This window comes from Erigeron canadensis, chromosome 1 (assembly GCF_010389155.1).
Source record: "Erigeron canadensis isolate Cc75 chromosome 1, C_canadensis_v1, whole genome shotgun sequence".
Classification (NCBI taxonomy): Eukaryota; Viridiplantae; Streptophyta; class Magnoliopsida; order Asterales; family Asteraceae; genus Erigeron; species Erigeron canadensis.
The window spans coordinates 16,814,702-16,835,720 of record NC_057761.1 but is presented as its reverse complement, the minus strand read 5'-3'; the positions used below and the strand labels follow the sequence as shown (position 1 = coordinate 16,835,720).

The window sequence follows — 21,019 nt, the reverse complement described above, 5'->3', positions numbered from 1 at the left end:
AGCCACACCATGTCTATCGTCTTTATAAAGCTTTATATGGTCTTAAACAAGCTCCCAGAGCTTTGTATGATACACTCTCTGAGTTCCTTCTTCATAATGAGTTTCAGCGAGGATCCATTGACAGCACCCTCTTTATTTATAGAAAGGGTGTTCATGTCCTATATGTACAAATCTATGTAGATGACATTATCTTTGGATCCTCCAGCAAGAAACTCTGCAAAAAGTTTAGCTCACTGATGTCGTCTCACTTTGAGATGAGCATGATGGGTGAGTTAACAATTTTCCTGGGTTTACAAATTCGTCAACTCCCTGATGGCATTTTTATAAACCAAGAAAAATACATTCGGGACATGCTGGCTAAGTTTGATATGACAAATATCACTCCTAAGCCCACTCCTATGTCTCCTCCAAATAATCTCCATGCTGACCCAGATGGGAAGCATGTGAACCCCACTCACTATCATGGGATGATTGGCTCGTTGATGTATCTCACAACGAGTCGTCCTGATATCATGTTTGCTACTTGCCTGTGTGCTAGATATCAAGCATCCCCCAGGGAGTCTCATTTACTCGCTGTCAAGCGTATCTTCAAATATCTCAAAGGGACTTCCTCCTTAGGTCTTTGGTATCCCAAAGATTCCAACTTTGACCTAGTTGCATACTCTGACTCTGACTATGTTGGCTGCATGTTAGATAGGAAAAGTACCAGTGGTGGATGTCAACTGTTGGGGGGGAAGGCTGACTAGCTCGTCTAGTAAGAAACAGCATACAGTTTCCATATCCACTGTTGAAGTAGAGTATGTATCAGCAGCGAGTTGTTATGCTCAAGTCCTCTGGATGAAAAATCAACTCGCTGACTATGACTTAGATTTCTCTAAGATCCCCATCATGTGTGACAATACAAGTGCTATTGCCATTACATATAATCCTGTTCAGCATTCCAAAACAAAACACATAGATATTAGGTATCACTTCATTCGTGACCATGTCATGAAGGGGGATGTTGAAATCTACTTCATCCCCACTGATGATCAACTTGCTGACATTTTCACTAAACCTTTAGATGAAAAAAGATTCAAGGATCTAGTCAGTAGGTTGAGAATGCTGAATGGTGATTCTGCTACTTAACTTCCAACTCTCTTGTAAGTTAACTCTTGACCCTCGTCAAGATCACTTCAGCGAGTTCAAGTATGTCTTACTTGGCGAACAATAAAACAATAGAGATCTAAAAGTCTCTATCTAGTCCAGCAGCAAACGGTTGCTGGTAAAGGCAAATAAAATCCGTTGATCCCCGAGGCTTTGGGAAAAAGCATAATAAAAGTAATAGGGTGTTGAAAGTCCCTATCTAGTCCAACAGCAAACGGCTGCTGGTAAAGACTTCTAAAATTCGTTGATCTCTGATGCTTTGGGAAAAAAACATAATAAAAGTAATAGGGTGTTGAAAGTCCCTATCTAGTCTAGCAGCAAACGGCTGCTGGTAAAGACGTCTAAAATCCGTTGATCCCTGATGCTTTCGGAAAAACCATAACAAAAGTAATAGGGTGCTGAAAGTCTCTATCTAGTCCAGCAGCAAATGGTTGCTGGTAAAGACTTCTAAAATCCGTTGATGGCTGACAATTTGCCAAAAATTGTATAAAGTTAGTCAGCGACCACCTCTTTCTTTCTTTTAGTTGCTGACTAAAAACTTGGTAACCAAATTTCTTTTATAATGACTCTTCAATGGATACCTTTAGTTATCCTAGTGTATTCCACTACGTATTTTTACTAATATTTTATTATATATCTCAAACGGTTACCTCGATTTTCTCCCAAATGGGCAACTTGTACACTGTATGCGCCGTATGTACTCAAGTACAGTTGAAATAGTGGTTCAAGTTTTCACATCATACAACTCACATACGTACATTTATACAGTTTTATTTATATATAAAATAACATTTTATATGCCACGTATGAAAGAGAGTATGTGTGACGACTCACTTTTTGCAATCATGGGGCACATATACATGCCATATATATGCAAATCCCTTCCACTTCTCCGTCCTCTACGTTCACTTCTTTTTCTCAAAATTTCCAAAATCTTTCAAACTCTCTCAAATCTTCTCCATTCTCTCAAATTACTTTCTCATATTTTCCTATATTATTCTTCTCAAATTCTCTAACTTTAAATGGCTTCTCAAGTCGAAAACCCAGAAACCATTCCTCTCTATCTTACATCTAAAGAATATGATCCTGAGGGGATTGCTTCATCTCCTCATGTCTCATTTCAAGCTAGTAAATTGGTCATTAAAGCCAATAACTATCTAGGATCTGAAGAGATCCCATCCAAAATCAAGGGATACTTCTCTATGCTCGACTTTATCATGAGATGTCCTGTACAAAAGGCCATTTACAGTGATCCCAAAGAGATGTGTGTCCACCTTCTAAGGGAGTTTTGGTGGACTTGTGACTACAAAGTTGCCAGCAGCACCATTACTGGCACAGTAATGAAAGGAGAACACTCCATCTCCATCTCAGTTGATTTGCTGAGATATGCTCTTCGTCTTCCCAAACAATCGAAAGAGCATCAATATGTTGATTTGGTCCCCACTGGAGTCTGGAAGGAGTGGTTGTTAACCGTTGGGTATGGGACCAACATGGAACCAGCTCAACCTGTGCACAACAATCCACAGAAGAAGTATTTGCCTGGTGTATGGAGATTGCTATTCACACATGTCATCCAGTGTCTTCGTGGCAACAGTGGTTCTTTCGATCAGGCCATTGCTGCTCAGATGCAGATAATATATGCGCTGGCAAATGGTCGCAACATTGACTTTGCCAGTGTCATGTTTGAAGACCTGATGGGAAAGGTCACAATAAAGAATCAATCAAGTTCAGTGCCATTTGCACGTTTTCTCTCGCTGATCTTCAACCGCGAGTTAAAAGACAAGTATCTTCCCAACGTAGCTCAATTCATTCTTTCCCCAAGGGTTGCAAGCTCTGTATATAAAATTCTTGCTTGTGACCCTGAGCAATTTGACACCAAGTACGTTGTGCTCACTCCAGCGATGAAACAGGTACTGTTTTCTACATACCCTGACATATATAAGCAGAACCCTGCTGGAGCTGGTATGCTGATAATCCCCACAGCAACCTCCAAACCTCCCAAAAAGACCTAGAAAACCACTTCTTCTTCCACTTCACCTCCTGTTGCTGTCCCAAAACAGCAGCAACGAGTATCAAAGGGCAAAACTATCAAGGTTAGGAAGTCCTCACTGCCCAAGGACATTAGAGACCCAGCCAGTCCATCAGCAGTCTCCCAACAGACTGCCGACGAGAATATGGGAAACAGATAGCAGCCACCTCAAATTTCTGTAGGCGAGGTCGGTGTAGAACAAGGGTTACCCCAGCCCATTAGAGTTGAGTCAACCCCACAAATACTTCCCTCTTCTTCTTCAGAGTCACTGTCAGCAGCCAAATCACTAGTGATGCTAGAGACAGCACATTCTACGGCCGATGACGCATCAGTGACACAACATACTGACGCTAAGGCACCCGGTTCCCCTACCCTTTTAAACTTTTCTCTTGAAAGAAGACAGGAGTATATTGAAGGTGTTGAGGATGTTGTTGTGGGTGTTAATGAAGGAAATTTAGTGGAGGGTGCTGAGGTTGTCACACAAGAAAGCTTGGTGGAAAGTGTTGGTTTTGATGTTGTTACTGGTGAAATTTTTGATGATGAAGAGAGTGATTTGGAGATAGGTGAGTTTATGGCTGATGAATTCCAGCTGGATTCCTCCAACCAGGCTGATGAAATTGAAGCAAGTGATATGGAGGTAGATGCTGAAGAAGAAGAAGCTGATGCCAATGAAAATCCAGCAGTCGTTATTATTGAAAATGTTGAAGTAGCTGCTGCTGATGATAATACAGCGGCATATGTTGTAAAAACTGAGGTGCTGACTCTTTCTGCCAGACCTCAGACTCCACCCTTGCAACAAGTGAACACCATGCTTTCCCTCATGCCCTCTTCCTTCTTAAGTGATCCTGGCTGCTCATCTGCTGCCATGCCTTATCGAACCTCAAACTGTCAAAGAGTTGGGTATCTCTTACTTTACTCACTCTTCTGATAGGCTGGCTAGGTTGGAAAACCAGCTAAATGATCTCACCAAGGCTGCCACACTTGCTGTACACATTAAAGAGCATGAAGATGGCAGATTGGTGAAGATATTAGAAAGCTGGTATAAAAAGCAAGAAGAGAACACTGCCAGCATCGGGAAAATAAAATAAAAATCAATTTCGATGGATGCTGATCAAGATAAGCTGTGCAACTACACAAAAGTCATCAAACGAGATCAGCAGGCCATCCGAGGATTCTCTCGAATACTGTGCAAGATTGGGAATGTTGTTCGCTTCTCAGTAAAGAAAGCATCCAGCAGCAGCAACGACTACTGCTGCTGAAGCCAAGAAGGTTGCTGACCTGGTTTCTCCCAGGTCGAGAGCAACACTAAGGCTATAACTGCCTTGGAAACACAAATGGCTAGTCTTCCTCCTCCTCATGTCTCATTCACTGAGGAAGATCGTAAGCGCCAAGAAAACTTGGAAAAAGAAGTTGGGGAAATCAAGCAAATGTTGTCCCAACTTCTTTAGCAGCAGGCAGCCCCAACAGCGACAATGGAGGTTGTCATTAATGATACAACCTCTAAGGGGGAGAAAGTTGATGCTGCCATCTTAGACCTTGTCACTGAGGTAGTGAATAAGGCTGTGAATGAGATCTATGAGGCTTCTACTGACAAGGTACTGGATGAGCAAGAAGAAGGTAACACTGCTGGAGCCACCGAGAATAAAAATGATGAATTGGCAATGGTGGCTGTCAGTGAAAATCTTAGTGAAGTTCCCCCTGCTGGTGCTGAAGAGGAAACTCAACTGGTTGAAGCTACTGAATATCTCCCTGCTGATGTTGAGGGGGAGACAGCTGAGAAAGATGTTGGTGACAATGCTGAGGGGGAGCAACATTTAATAGTTGTTGATGCTCCCCGAGTTCAAAGGGTTGATGAAGAGGAAGAGTTGAGTCCTCGTGCACTCAAAGCAGCATGGGAAGCTGGTCTAGCTCAAGAGATGGCCAAAGACATATCCAAGGAAGTACTCAATATTTTTCATCCTCGTTTCCTTGGAAATACTCAGGTCACTCAAATGATTGAAGCACGTCGAAAGCAGCCGACAGGCAATCAAGAGACCTTCTTCCTCATCTCTTTCTACTGAGAACATCTCCATCACTTCCCCAACAGGCAATCAACATCAAGTTATTAACATTCTTTATTTAACTGCTGAGGGAAAGACCAAAGATGAGGCCCTTGAGGAGCTGGATAGAATCAAAGCCAACCAGGAGAATGAAAAGAAAAACCTGGAGTATATAAGACAGCTGGCTCTCTTAGAGAAGGATGAGATAGATGGAGAACAGAGGATGTTGTTAACCACTGGTGGGCCTGAAGCTCTACAGGTAGAAGCATGCTGATGTTGAGCAGCAACTAAAAGAAAAAAAGGGCTAAGTTTGAGAGTGAGAAGGCCAAGTGGTTGAAAATCATGGAGGACAGGAAGAGGCCTGAAAAAATAACTATTGTTGAAGCACATAAAGCTGCCATGGGGACAAAAACCAATCTGAAGTTCCTAAGGGAAGGACAAAGTGCTCCAACCAGACTTGAAGATGTAAAGCTGACCAACTTAGGGGCTTTAGAGTGGTTTGAAGTTTATATGCTGATTAAAGATAAAAAGGCTGCCAGCTATGAACAACTTCAGGGGATGCTAAAGAGCTATTTTGAAAAAGCATTGAGGTTTGAAACCAAGTTCAAGGCAGACCTACCCATGCTGAGGGCAATCTTTGGCTCCCCGGCAGCTGTCTCTTCTTCAGCAGGCAAGCGAACATAGAAAAGAAAGCAGACTATGCAGCCCTTGCTTGCTGACCTTCCTCCTATCCCAAGTGATGCTGGCTTGAATCTTAGGCTTCCTCCCAAAAGCTTCTTTGAAGAAGGGAGAGTACTCGAATTACCTGCTGGCATCTTCTTTCTCAATTTCCAGAATGATCAACTCTTCTTTCGTATAGCTGAAATTGAGAAGGCATCCACTGGCTTTTTGATCAGCATCTGAAAAAGATTTGCGCAAATGACAAGTGCCAGATCAGTCATCAGCAAGATAGATGAAGAGCTGATGAAGCCAAACAGAAGGAATGATCCAGTGTTGAGGATTGCCAAGCAAGAAGAAGCCTTTGAAATTGAAGCAGCATACACTTCTGGTGTCTTTAAAGACCTATCTACTCAGCAAGTCTCTTCAGCGAATAGGGGGAGATTGTTGAGTCTTGGATTCGCTGATAAGACTTGCTCGCTGACATGTGTCTTCAGCGAGTCCAGTGACTCTCTTCAGCGGGTTGTATGTTGCCCAAATGTTTGTCATGGCGGGAAGAATTCTAACCAAATGAAGACAAAAGCCACATGGTGGTTCTTCCAACTGTAATTTGCCTTGTATGGCTAAGGTGCAGTTGAGACCAATGCAAGGGTTCTCTCTTTCATACCCGATTTGGTAAAGAAGACAAAGGCTCATGCATGCAAGTACTTCGAGCCAATAGAAGATCGACAACCACCATTGAGTCACTATCATTGTAAGGTTGTGTTGCCCTATTTCTCCTCTATAAAAGGCAACACAACCGCAACATAAAATGTGTGTTAGTCACCTAGAAAAAGTGTGTGTCACTTTGCTTGTAATTGTTTAAGATTGTAGTGTGTCTAGACTTAGCAATTACTTTGTTCATGTGTAATTCTTGTAAGTCAAGTTTGTAATATCGACCATGTATTCATCGTTTAATCAATGATACATATGATTATACTTGCATAGATTTGTTACATTTGAACTTGTTATTGTTCTTGTTGATTAGCTTTTTATTTACTTTCTTGTCTAGTTTAATTATAAAACAAGTTGTGCAATCCGCGGACTGTTAACTTCATGCTAATGGATCGCATGGTTTCAAAGGTTTCCTATATATCCCATAGCATATCTTCTTCTATTCTGCTTTTTATCACCATGGTATCCACGTACGCCACCAGATTCCGTCCGATCTGTCCTCCGAACGCCTAATCAACTAGACGCTGATACATTGCCCCCGCGTTTTTCAGTCCAAATGGCATTTTTTTGAAACAATAAATTACTTCTCCTGTATAGAACGCAGTCTTATCCTCATCATCTGGGTGCATCTGGATTTGATGGTAACCCTTGTATGCATCAAGGAAGCATTTTAGACGAAATTCTGACATAGATTCCACTTTCCAATCTATTTCTGGTAATGGGTAGCAATTCTTTGGGCATGCCTTGTTTATGTCCGTGAAATCTACACACATGTTTATTTACCATAACTGGGTTAGCTACCCAGCTTTGGTATTTCACTTCTCATAGTATCCCTGCGTTTACTAGGTCTGCCACCTTCTCTTGTGCAGCTTTGCTTCGGCCAGATGCCAGGCTCCGCTTGCTTTGCTTCACTGGTTCGATATGTGGTCTCGTGTTCAGCCTCTATTGTGTGTCGAACACTTCGTCTCCAAACTTCAGCTCCCTAAGAACTCCTGTATATCTACGGGTGTCCAAGTGAAGATATCATCGTTCTTTTTTAATAAGTCCGTCAATCATTTCTTAGTGGTAATTGGCTTCCAATGGACATGAACTGTTCCGGGTGGGCCAGATTGATGAGTATGCGTTCAACTTTGTCTGTTATAACTGTTTGCGTCTCTGGTGGTTGTTTTGGCGTTGCGTCCACTTGTGCACAATATTGTTCTTTCTTGCGTTCGGACATCACACACCCCACACCTTTCTCTGTTAGGAATAACGTTATTCCATGCAACGGTGATGGGATTATGCCCATCTTTCACATTGTTGTCCTCCTTAGAATCACATTGTATGGTGAGGAGGCTCTTATTATTATGAAGGTTAACTCATCGGTCCTGGTTTTTGGTTCGCTACCGATCATTATTTTAAGTTTTATTTCACTGAGGGGCCATGACCGATCTCCTGAGTATCCAACCAGCGGCCCTATTGAATCTTTCCTCTGAGCCCTCAACGCTGGCCTTAGTTTTAGGAAACACTGCTCGTACATGACTTCACATCCACTTCCGGTGTCCAAATGTACTCTTCCTACTGGGTGGTTTCCGATGACTGCCTTGATTAATATCGGTCCATCGTGCGTCTCGGTTCCTGGTATGATATGGAAACTTATTACTCGATGGTATTTTGATGCTCTTCCCTTTTTTCTCCGGCTCTTGCCCCTCATGCGTCACCATTACGAGTTGGCGTTCATTTTTGCCTTTAGTTGGAGCGTTTGTTGATTTCGCATCAATTATTGGTCGTTTTTCGTTTTGCTTTTATTGTTATACCTTATCTACCTATTTTCATTTGTTAAAATGTTTATGTTGATGCTTCTCCGTTTATCGACTATTGTCTCCTTCTTCCTTTCCATGCAACTGTCCGTTACAAGATTAGCATAAGAGTGCGGATGGCGCCACTTGTTTAAGCAAAGAGTCTCGCTTAGGTACGGGCTTGCTGAGGACAAAACAGAAAGGTTAGGGATACTTGCTGGCGATTCCCTTACGGTGAAGGACTCGTCGTCCACGCCACCAAGTATTTTGAGTATGTGAAGAGTGTCATGTCCCAAATGTGGATTTAGGATGGATATTTATAAGGTTGTGGATCGAGGTCAGGCCCTCGATCCCTTGTACGATCCAATAAGGGTTGTGGATCGTGGTGTTGTCTCGTAGTGTAAAAAGGGGGACAGGGTCTATGATAAAGTGAAGTACTTGAGGCAGTACTCGTACAGTATGGTCAGTCTATGTCTCCTTTTGCCAACTCTCCCGCGAGCCTAAACGTACATGTTCCGTTCTGATCGCTCCGAGAATTCTAGGGTCACGGTTCTGGCTCTGTTCCTTTTATCGTAAGCGGTGTAGCTAGTGCGCTATCACTATTTTTAAGGAAACCCCTCAAAAACCCAAATTCAATTATTTGCATGAACCTTAATCTTCTAGGATAATCAAAAATAAGCTATAGAAATCCTTACCTTTAGGAAATAAGAGTTAAGATTTGAATTTGGAATCACCCTTTTCTTTTTCCTTCTCCATGTCTGTCGACACACACATCCCCCCACACATCAAATCTCCTATATTAATTTCCTTACTTGATAATTATTGTTATTTTTATTTTTATTCACTTGAAAGATTGTTTAAATAACTTGAAAGTGAGAAATTGTTAGAATTAGGTTGAGAGGAGAATTTTAATTAAGAAGAAGATTTGGAAAAGACTATAAGGAAGAAAAGAATGTGGTAGGCATCTTTTAAGGATGCCACGCCCCATATGCCTTTTTGGTCGGTAAAATACCCGCTATCCACAAGTTTTTTCCATGTCTCAGAATTATCACTACAAGAAAAATGTCGATTAGTGATTATTTTGTTTAGTGACAAATAAAATTTGGTCACTAATAAACTTATTTAGTTACCATTAAGAAAAAGTGGTCACTAAACAAAAAATAACATTTTTTTGTCTCTAAACAAAGTTAGTAGTAGTGGCCAAAAAATAACATTTTGTTTGTCTCTAAACAAAGTTAGTGACGGACCTTTAGTGACGAAAAGTGAACACTCAAAGTTTTGATTGATCGTGCGAAATTTGGTAACTAACGATAATAGTGACCAAATTTTGATTACTAGTGACGAAAATTTGGTCAATATGATAAATTAGTGACCAAATTTGTTTAGAGACCAAAAAATGTTATTTTTTTGTCACTAATTTTGTTTAGTGACCATTTTTTTCTTAATGGTAACTAAATAAGGTAATTAGTGACCAAATTTTAGTTGTCACTAAGCAAAATGGTCACTAATCGATATTTTTTTTTGTAGTGTATATATTAGGGTTAAAGTTATAATAAAATTAATTTTTGTTACCTTTTAAAATCTTGGAGTTTTACAATTTTTAACGAAGACACGATTCATCCGTTTCTTGTTTTGACCGTGATTTGATCTTTCTTGCTTCGTTTAATCCTTTGAATTGGGATTTTATTATCAACGTCATAAAAATATGCTATATAGCATATAAGAATGAAACTAAAAGACATAAAATCAGGAAGATGAGTAAATATTATAGACATGTTAAATACCAGATTAAGATGACCTTCGTCAGGATGACTTCATCTAATAGAACATAGTTATTTAACATAGAAAAATCATCACAGCTTGAAAATTCACCTATATAAAATGTATAACTCTTTTTAAAAAAAAATATACATTGAATAAAAATCGGGAGTAAATGTTGTAGACATGTTACTTATTTGGTTAATATTATTTTCAATAAGAGGAACCAAAATTATCATCACCATCATAATGCAAATCAAAACCACGAAGTTATCCAACAAACCAAAATTATCATCACCATCATAATGCAAATCCTCAATCTGCTCATCATTTGAAACGCTAAGCACGGTCATCCCACTTCCATCCAATTCTTCAAGTTTTCTTCTCGTTTTTGTTTTTAAAAAGAGTTGGATGACAAGGTGGCATTTGATATGTTGTTTGAAGCTATTTTTTTTCTTCTTAATTTCCAAAGTGTATAAATGTGATATTATGTGTTTTATATAGTGGAATGTTTGTGAAAAAATTGGATGAAAATTATGAATATAGAATTCAAAATTCCATAATAATTAGATGAATTACTGAGATATGAAAACGTGTGTATATTAATTGAATTTCATGTTTTATTGTTTTACATTTATAAACCCTTCTAAAGGTAGTGAAATTAAGTTTAAGCATCTTTTTCATTCTTACACTATTCTTCACATTTACTTTATTTTACACATCCTATTCCTAACTACCGAAATTACCCTTACAAAAAAGGGGTAATGACCGGTGAATGTGGTGAACTACGACAAAATGTATATGTTATTTATTGATTCAATCGGGGGTTTATGTTATGTAATGAACTTATAAAAACTATCTAAGTGGTGCATATTACCGGGTAATCTGGTAGCCGGTTACCATCAATTATTTTAAACTTTTATGATTAAATAAATAAAAATTTAACATAATAATATAATAAATCATCATCCTCATCCTTGACATCACCACTTCAACCCCCTGTCCAATTTCCTACAAGAAATGATGATATAATACCTCACAACAAAGACGATCAAAAAGGGGTTCCATTAGCTATTCTCTTGTCCCATTTATATAAATGGAAGTGTGAAACATACAAAACCCATTTGTATAAGAAATAGATCTAACTCCATTATCCAATGATTCATAAGTATAATCTGAATCAAAGGATTTAATCAAGAAATCAAGATACACCAAATATGCCAACAAGATAGACCATTATCTTTTTAACTTAGATATTCTAATCGGAGTAGTAGTAGTCGGGATAAACTACAAAAATGGCCGGCAGTGCCTAAGTTTTGAGAAAAGTGGGCTATTGTAGAGATTGGATCAATTCATAAACGAAACGGAATCAAAGAGTAAGGTTTTTCTAACAGGGGTGAAATTAGGTGTCGTAAGTGGCGGTTCTTCTTGTTTGGAAGTGGGATGATAGTTGATGGTGCTAAACTTCCGAGAAGATGGGTGGTAGACTGGTAGTATGGCCTATATATCGTGAAAGATTGAATCTTTTTTCTCCTAGCAAACCCTAATGGTGGGTTGTGAACGGCGACGGCCGGAATGGCGGAGTTGGCCGGAAACCATAAACCCACAAGATGATGATGATATCGGCTTCGAAACCACCACCACTATTTGTGTAATTTTATGAGACTGCGATTTTAATTTTTGAGATCTTTGATTTTTTGGGTATACGAATGTGTTAGGGTTGATCGGAAAAATGGGGAGGTAGGTGGCGGCCGAAAGATCTGAAGGTGTTTACACATTTTATATAATTACATAACTTATATAAATATATGTTTCCATAACTTGTATTTATTTATATATGTTAAATAAATTAATTAATTATTAAGAATAAAAAATAAAGGGAAAAAAAATTGATAATCTGCTTTAGCCTATAACATGCATCACTTAGACAGTTTTGGTAAGTTCATTACATAACATAGACCCTCGATTAGATCAATACATAACATAAATATTTTGTAATAGTTCACTACATCTACATGTCATTATCCCTAAAAAAAATTAAACCAACAAAAATAAACCGATCTTTGATTATAATTTAATTAACATTGATCTTTCTATATGGTTCTAAAACAATCGACAGATCTCATAATCTATATTTTTGACACATTATGTAACTAATGTGTTCATCCACAAAAGTAGTTATAAAATTCCGCCACAACGCACGGATATTATACTCGTATACACAATAATAAGAGTACATATTTTGTTTTTCAACAAACTAAAGAATAAGGATAAATTTAATTAGCACATTCAGTTTTATGGACTAACTAAAAAATAGAGTCCACTTAAGAGTGGTTGTAATGAATTAATTCTTTAATGGGATGGACCAGATTTAGTTTGTAACTTCACTTACCGGTTGTTAATATTTTAAATACCGGTGTATTACTGATATTATCGATGTCGGAGGGTATTCTGGTATTTTTTTGGTACTTTTACTATTCAATACCGACCGATATTTTTGGTATTTGCGGTATTTTCCGGTATTACGTTCTGGTATTTCCGGTATTTTCACTTTATTTTTTTTTTTTACTTTTTGTGAATTTTTTTTATGATACTTTAATGTTATTTTTTGTTATTTGTGAACTTTTAAACTTATATTTTGTTATGAAATACCTATTTAGTATTATTTTTGAGTGGGATTATAATTTATTTTGACAATTTTCGTTATAATGTAACAGGTTTTGTAGGATTTTTATATAAAAATTTAAATAAATTAAAATAGTTGTATCGGCAGATATTTTCGTTAATCCCGATAATACCGGTAATACCGGAAAATATTTCCACGCCGATATGACTAAAATTCCGGTTTTTAAAAAATGTTGGTGGTGATATTTATATATAATCATTTAAGGTTAAAGATGGAAAAAAAAATATGAAATTTATAGCGAGATAAAATTGTATTGAAATCAAATAATAAAAAAAATAATCAATCATTGAAATAGTCCATAGCTAACTCCACTAAATCATACCATTGACACAATTTAGTATAAGTAGCCGAACTCAAAATCAAACCACTCCTTTTTAGCCTAATTGGGATTAAGAAAACCGTCCAAACGTGAGTGATTTAGTTTTGAGTTAGGCTAAAAACCGTACGGACATGACCCAAACTCATCGTAGCTGGGTCAGAGATGGATAGTATATCGAGGTTTTTGAGAAATATAGGCACGTTTAGTTCGGGAAAACACCATTTCTTTTCCATTTTTGTTTTCCAAAAAACAAGGAAAACATAAAAACACGTTCAAATTGCATTTTATTAAAACAATTTTTAAGAAAACAAAAATCTTTGTTTTCACTTTTTGAAGTAAAATTAGAAAACTACTTTTCTTGGTTTTCATTTTCTATTTTCTGCTGGAAAAATAAAAAATAAAAACAAAATCAAGTGAATTTGAACATGTTTTTTTAGTTTTCTAATATAGAAAATGAAAATTGCAATCTTTTATTTTTAATGTTTTTTAAAAATTTTCGAAGGTTTTTTAGAAATGAAAAAACTCTTTTCATTTTTTAGAAAACGAGAACAAGTACTTGCACGTTGCGGTGGTGAGATGGTGGGGTTGATAGGTTATAGAGTGTGATAGCCAAATACCTTAGTCGTACGCGCTCCGCCCTCAGATTTAAAAATTCATTGAAAGTATATCAATGACATCTCTAATGAAAAAGCATGAAATTTTAAAAACACCCATATAATTTTTATAATTTATCGATGTACGGTTTTTGAGATAAAAGATTTTGAATAAATTGGAAGAATAAATGATTTATGGGAAGAGAGAAAAAAATGATTGGTTGAGATTTGAAGAGAGAGAAAAAGATATTAGGTAAATATATAATTGATATATGAGCATTTCGGGAAAGTAAATGTTGAAACTTAAAATGTAAACTTGGGAGATTTGCTTTATAATATAATATAGAAGTATAGAAGTATAGATTAGAATACATTTATTTGAACTAAACGCACCCATAGGTTTTGATAGAGGATATGTTTGGCAAAGAACTTTTAGGAGTTTTTAAGAGCTTTAAGTTTTAAACTTTTAAGAAAAAGCTCATATGCAATAAAAATTCTTTTTTGGTTAAAAAGCTTCAAGCTATAAAATTGAGTGAAAAAGCTTGTTTTTGAAACGCTTAGGATGATTAGCGTTAGAATGGAGCTGCTAACTTTTGCTCTAAAAAATTACTTTGATATCCTTGTGAGGGCATGTGGCATGTCTCCTTTTGTTCTCTCTTGCTGCATGCCTCAAACACTCAAAAGTAAATTCGATAAACAACAACAAATTGTTTACACGTGGTGAATCATGAAAATCAACAAAAGAATGTATCATATAACTACATATCAATTGAAGGTTTAATATAAACTTTATGTACATGTAAGTTAAGTTAGAGTTTTTTTTTAGTTTACTCCATATATATTTGTAGATAATAGATTTAGTTTATATACAATTGAACTATCCGCATAATACGACGGCGACAGAGTAGTTATTAATGTAAAGGTAATTGATGTAAAATGATATAGTATAGTTATTTTAAGGGTTAAATGATGTACGTTGTAGATAAATTTTATTAAGATTATTATAGGTAATATTTAAATTAGTGAAAAAGGGAGAGAAATAGTTTGGACAAAAAGGGTTGGAAAATATTTTAGGGATATTTTGGTTAGATGTAGTATGTGAGTTGAAATGTGTTGTAAATTAAGAGTAATTTAGGTATTTTAAGGTAGAAAGTTAAATGAAGAAGGGATATAGTTTGTTTATAAAAGAGTGTATATATATATATATACTTAACCAACAAGGAAATTATATATGTGTTTAGTATATTAATCTATGTCCAATTTTGTCATTTTACACATTTTAGTAAAAGCTACAGCTACTCTGCCAAACACTTAAATATATTTACCAACTACATCTTTCAGCTTTTAGTTACAGCTATCAGCTACCAGCCACCAGCTAGTTTTACCAAATATACCCAGAATACATCCAACGAGTAGAACTAACAAAAGAGAATTGATATTAGTAGCACTTCTTTTGACAAATATACCACAACTATATAATACGAACTTATACAGTCAACTATATAATTCATACATTGTGGTACACTTATAAAAATTTGTGGTATGAATATGACTTCCCTTGCAAATCCGTCTGAACCCCACAACAAATATACAAATCACAAGTAGACTGTTTCTATCATATCAAAACAAACCCTTCCAGCACAGATTCTTTACGAAAGAAAACATATGCATACACACTCACTCGCTTCCCGTTAGTTTAGTTTTCACAGTAAACAAAGCCAAAAGCATAAATAAAAAACCACCAACCTAATAATAACAAGAATAACGAGTATTATTTTCTAGATACACACAAATTTGTTGTTACAGTCCAATAATAATAATAATAATAATAATAATAATAATAATAATAATAATAATAATAATAATAATAATAATAATAATGCCTTGTTCAATTAGCTTGACATTTATTTCACCAAAACTTTTGTATCACCAAAAAGGACGACGTCCATCAGTTTCAATGATGGCCAACTCAATCTCGACAAGTTTGGTGGGTTTCAAGAATTTGATGGAGACGTACACACTTGACATTCATAGAGCAGAAGGGAGGAAATTAAACGTGCCATTGATCGCCCCTTTTACGATAGCTACTTCAAGGGTTGAAAGAGTGGAAAATGTAGCGATTCGAGTGGAGTTGAGTAATGGGTGTTGTGGGTGGGGTGAGGCTCCTGTTTTGCCTTTTGTTACAGCCGAGGATCAGGATATCGCGTTGACCAAAGCTGGGGAGGCTTGTGACTTTTTGAAAAATTATCATGGAATGAGTTTGGGTCATGTGCTGACTGAAGTTGGTCAACTGCTTCCTGGTCATCATTTTGCTTCTGTGAGTTGTTTTTATAATTTATAATTTAATTATTTGGATGTTTATAGGATCTGCTCGTTTTTACTCTTTAGCAAGGAATCTCTTTTCCTTTTTTTCGCTCAATAGTATAGTTTTATTTGTAATGTTATATTTTCTAGTGTTATTTCTGAGTCCCGTAACCATCAATACCCAATCTCCCGGATTAGTTTTAGTGTTAAGTTTTGTTCCCATGAATTTCAGTCCCCACTGTGCATCACCTCAAGCTTCATCAATGCTCTTTAATGCGAACCAGGTTATGACAACGTTGGCTAGACTTTACAATATTCGCAAGTAATTCACACCTCTAGGAAAACAAATTGATTAGGTTGTCATTAGTTTTATCAACGTATAGTTATTATTATTTGATATTTTGAGAATTTGGTATGAAATTTCACTTAGTAATACATAGTACTTACTACTTAATTGATTAGTATTTGAGATCATTCATTCTAATTCCACCTGAAAACAAAGTCAACATTGTATAGTTTATTGAAGAACTAAGATTTCGATGCTTGTAACCAGATAAGCAAACTATGGACGGACTCGGGGAGTATTTAGATGTGCATTTAAAGTAGAAGTTACAACAATTGATTTGAAGTGTTTTATCTTAAAGGAATTTCTATTGTCTAGATAGTCGGAAATGGAGAAACGGCTAGAATCACTAGAAAACTGATTATTGAATTAGTTGTGAAAGTTAACTGCATATCTGATGATCTGATATTCTGATTTTGTAAGTCGTGAATATGGACTGCTTTGCTTTTTCCGGTATATTTCATCTAAGGATTACTACAAGGACATTTCCTAAATTGTGAATCTATCAAATCTAATGCTTATTGTGGGAAATTATAACAAGATCAAAAACCCCAACCAAGTATTACTAAACCTTGCAACCTATCTGATTCTTCAGTTGATGCTTAAACGCAGCTCCAAGTGATGTGTAACAGTGGTGAGCTAATAATCATTTATGAATTGTCATTGTATCCATGAACAAAACCTCTCTTCTTGATCTTTCATGCTCACTATTGCGTTCCTTTAAATCTCTCTTTTGATTACATACAAGAGGAAGCATACCAAAACCTGTAGAAGCTTTTGCCCTCTTAAACTGAAATCATTTGTATACTTTACTTTTTTTTCCTCCGATTTTCATCTTTTGGAAGATGAAATCATCATCCTTAACTCCTTTTTTCTCCGGTAATAAGAAGATATAGGGAACCATGGATACTCGTTCAAGTGCCCACCGTGCTCATATAAGTTAGGAAAGAGTGGCATGACTGTAGATCCTCAGGGAATCAATGCTATGGTGATCTATACCTCTTCCTATTCCTCCACCACTAGCCAGATGAAGGAATACGTGCAGAGAAAAAAAAGTTGGATGTATCTCCTGTATTATCATTATGGTAGGTACAGCCATATGTATTCACAAAAAGGAAGGCCCAACGACTGTCTATCTAAACATACTCCGGTATCTTTTTCCATTTTCCAAGTATGGCTTTCTTGTGAAACATTTTTCTAGTGTTGCAATGACACAAGTACGGTTGAGCATGTTAAAATCATATTAATGTGCAATTGAGGCCTATTTACTTTACATGTGCGACCTTGTACGTTATGTGTATATCTATGGGATATCCGTGTTGTTTATGTGTCAAGTTTCTTTCATGTTATCCCGAATAATGTACACTCCTCTTTCTTTCACTCCATGTTTTGGGCTGGTGAGTATGATAAATTGTGATTTCTATGCTATTCATTAAAAATTGCTGCAAATGCGTTTACATGTCTTATACAGATTCTCTTCAATTAATATCCGTCACTTTTTAGATTTACCAACTCTGTTATCAAAATGTTGCTGTACAATTTATAGGTTCGAGCAGGGGTTGAGATGGCTGTGATTGATGCAGTTGCTACCAGTATCGGCACACCGTTATGGAGATTCTTTGGTGGAGTTTCAAATACAATAACCACGGATATAACAGTTCAGTTTCTATCCAAGTAGTTTAAGTTTTATGCCATCTTTTTATGCTAGTTTGTTTATATGGTAATAGTCTTAGAGATGGTAACATGGGAGGATCAATAATCTTTTCCTCTAAATTTTGCCAAATATGATGCAAACACCAGATTCTTTGAGTACTTATATAATTTTTAAAAAAAATATTTTAGGAGGTTTTATGCATTAAAAATACAACTTGACGATTCTTGACCCATTCGACCAGCTCCAGCTCCTCCCATTTGACCTTGTATCCTTGTTATTAACTTTATTTGTTTAGTAACTATTTAAGTTATATTTACCCATTATAGAAAATACGTAATCAAAACTCTTAAGTAGTTGATAGATTCAAAACGCCACCTCCACTTTTCCTACAACTAAATGATCAGAGATCAAGAAGATAACATTATTGAAGGATATGTGTTACTGTAGATACCAATTGTTTCCCCAACCGAAGCTGGCCAGCTGGCTTTAAAGTATTATAAACAAGGATTCAAGACTTTGAAGCTTAAGGTTGGAAAAGATTTGAATGCTGATATTGAAGTGCTTCAAGCTATTCGCATGGCCCACCCACATTGTTTATTTATCTTAGATGCTAATGAGGGCTACACCTCCTCGGAAGCTATTCAAGTACTGGAAAAATTAAATGGTAAAGTTATTTTTAAAGATGTAAACTTGGGTTGTGTTTTTTCTCAACTCTTTATTGTGATGCAATAGTTATGTAAATTTACATGTCGCATAATAATCTGATTCTGACAATAACTTCAACCCTAGATAATCAGGTAACAATAATCTTAATTATCATCAGATTGCCCTAAGGCTAAAAGTGTGACTTCAAAATGTTAGAAAACAGTTTAAACTTTAAACGCAGCATACATGTAATTTGCACCGTATTTAGATTTAGCACGACAGTTAAATTCAATAAACTTAACCCCAAAGAGTTAGCTAGCAGGTTGGATTTAGGCGTTATACATCACAACTCGCACAAAACCCCAAAGGTTCATCAACTCTTTATGGCCACATTGTTTTCCACAGCATCCATCTTGTTTGCATGGATTTCGTGTTTGCAAATTTAGTCTAATAGCATCACAAATGGTCTCAGCGGATGTTGTAATAACACCCAGTTTTATCAGTTGCATGACCCTCCTGTTGGACCCAATATTCTGCCTCTGCGTTAAGCATTCTAAGGATACTTGCTAAAATATAATATTTATTTCCCGTCATATGATTGTAGAAATGGAGGTCACCCCTATTCTTTTTGAGCAGCCAGTTCATAGAGATGATTGGGAAGGTCTAGGTCACGTTACTCGAGTTGCCAAGACTAAATATGGTGTTTCAGTTGCTGCTGATGAAAGTTGCAGAAGTTTAGATGATGTCAAAAAAATTGCGAAACGACAACTTGCAGATGTTATAAATATTAAACTAGCCAAAGTAGGTGTATTAGGGGCTTTAGAAATAATTGATTTTGCGAAAGTTTCAGGACTGGATCTTATGATTGGTGGTATGGTTGAAACTAGACTTGCAATGGGCTTTGCTGGCCATCTTGCTGCTGGTTTGGGGGCCTTCAAGTAAGTAAAACTATACTTATATACCTTCAATTTCGACCCCTTAACTTATGAATTGGTTGGTTTGTAATGTTTTTTTATCTATAACGGGTTAAGAGGGTATAATTAAAAATGTTAAATGATGAGAAAACACGCCAAATGGCCAACAGGCATCCATATAGAATCTTGTAAATCACTTTATGCAAAATATGGACTGTTGCTGCAATAATATAATACATCTAATCAATTTATACATATAATTCATATAAATAACATTTTGAAAAAAAATTTCCGGGTCAACTAATGGCAGCTTGTACAAAAATTACTTGCTTTGACTGGTAAATAACCCATATGACTCTCAAACTTTTGCCACCTTAGCCACTAGGATGCATTAATTGTATATAGTTGAATAATTAGTTATAATTTTTTAACAGATTTATCGACCTAGATACGCCACTTCTGCTTTCCGAAGATCCAGTGCTTGAGGGTTATGAAGGTAATTTCAAACTTTGGTTTCTTCAGTGCTTAGCAAAAACAAGCGATTTGTTGTATATACTCTTTCGATAATACTTTAAATCAAGTTTTCTTTAGTTTCCGGTCCAACTTACAAGTTCTCAAATGCTAGAGGGCATGGTGGTTTTCTTCACTGGGACAATATAGCTTGGTGAGTTCTACATTTTTTATTTTCTGAGTAAACTCTCTGGTTGCTTCATGTATATATGCTTCCTTGTGATGATTCACTACAATCAACCTGTTAGCCGGATTATTAGGTTGATTTTTTAAGGGAATATATCATTTTCCTTATTTCAGAAAGCTAGTTAGTATATACTTTTTCTATTTCATCATAGATTTCCCTAGTGGTTTGCTGTTTTTCTAAATCAATGTGCAACATGGATTGTATAGAATCTGTTTTTCCTCTTGTTTAATTTTCTTTAGAGGTTGCTAATTGTTGTCGAAAACAGTCTCCGTTAGAGTTGTGCTGCTACCATACAACGGTCTCCATTGGAGTTGTGGTGCTGTGGTAATGCCGAATTTGGATTTGTGCTAATGGAGCTATGCTGAAGATTACATCAACATGATAATGTTTTTATGGATTTTTTATGACTTTCCTGTTCTAGTTCTTTTGTCAATGTCATGATCTGGTTTTGAAAAATGTATCCTGCATCATGGTAAGTGCAGACTCTGTTGACGTTATTTGTAAATTTTGTTGCATAATGCTATAAACTAGTATTTCTACCCGGGCGTTGCCCTGGGAAAAAAATATAACTCTGATAATAAAAGTTATAAAAACATTAAGCTGAAAAACAAAATTACCCGGGCGGTGCTCCGGGAGAAAAAAAAAATCTCGTGATAAAAGTTAAAAATCATTAAGCTGAAAACTAAATATTTGTGTCAAAAATTAAAAAAATAAAAGTTGTAATAAAAAGTAAAGAAAATGAA

At 36.3% G+C, this 21,019-nt stretch overlaps 1 protein-coding gene across 2 annotated transcripts; it reads left to right on the top strand.

Annotated features, from left to right (window-relative positions):
• The first annotated feature begins 15,516 nt into the window (after positions 1-15,516).
• Positions 15,517-20,791, top strand: LOC122581775 (L-Ala-D/L-amino acid epimerase). Of its 2 annotated transcripts, none has more exons than XM_043754064.1 (7): positions 15,517-16,036; positions 17,913-18,023; positions 18,468-18,684; positions 19,516-19,603; positions 20,014-20,075; positions 20,171-20,243; positions 20,542-20,791. In XM_043754064.1, the coding sequence occupies exons 1-7, from the start codon at positions 15,599-15,601 to the stop codon at positions 20,549-20,551; spliced, it is 999 nt and encodes a 332-aa protein (XP_043609999.1). In that variant the 5' UTR covers positions 15,517-15,598; the 3' UTR covers positions 20,552-20,791. The 2 variants fall into 2 exon arrangements, with proteins under 2 accessions (XP_043609999.1, XP_043609992.1); XM_043754057.1 differs by having other exon boundaries at positions 15,523-16,036; positions 19,270-19,603.
• The last annotated feature ends 228 nt before the right edge of the window (positions 20,792-21,019 follow it).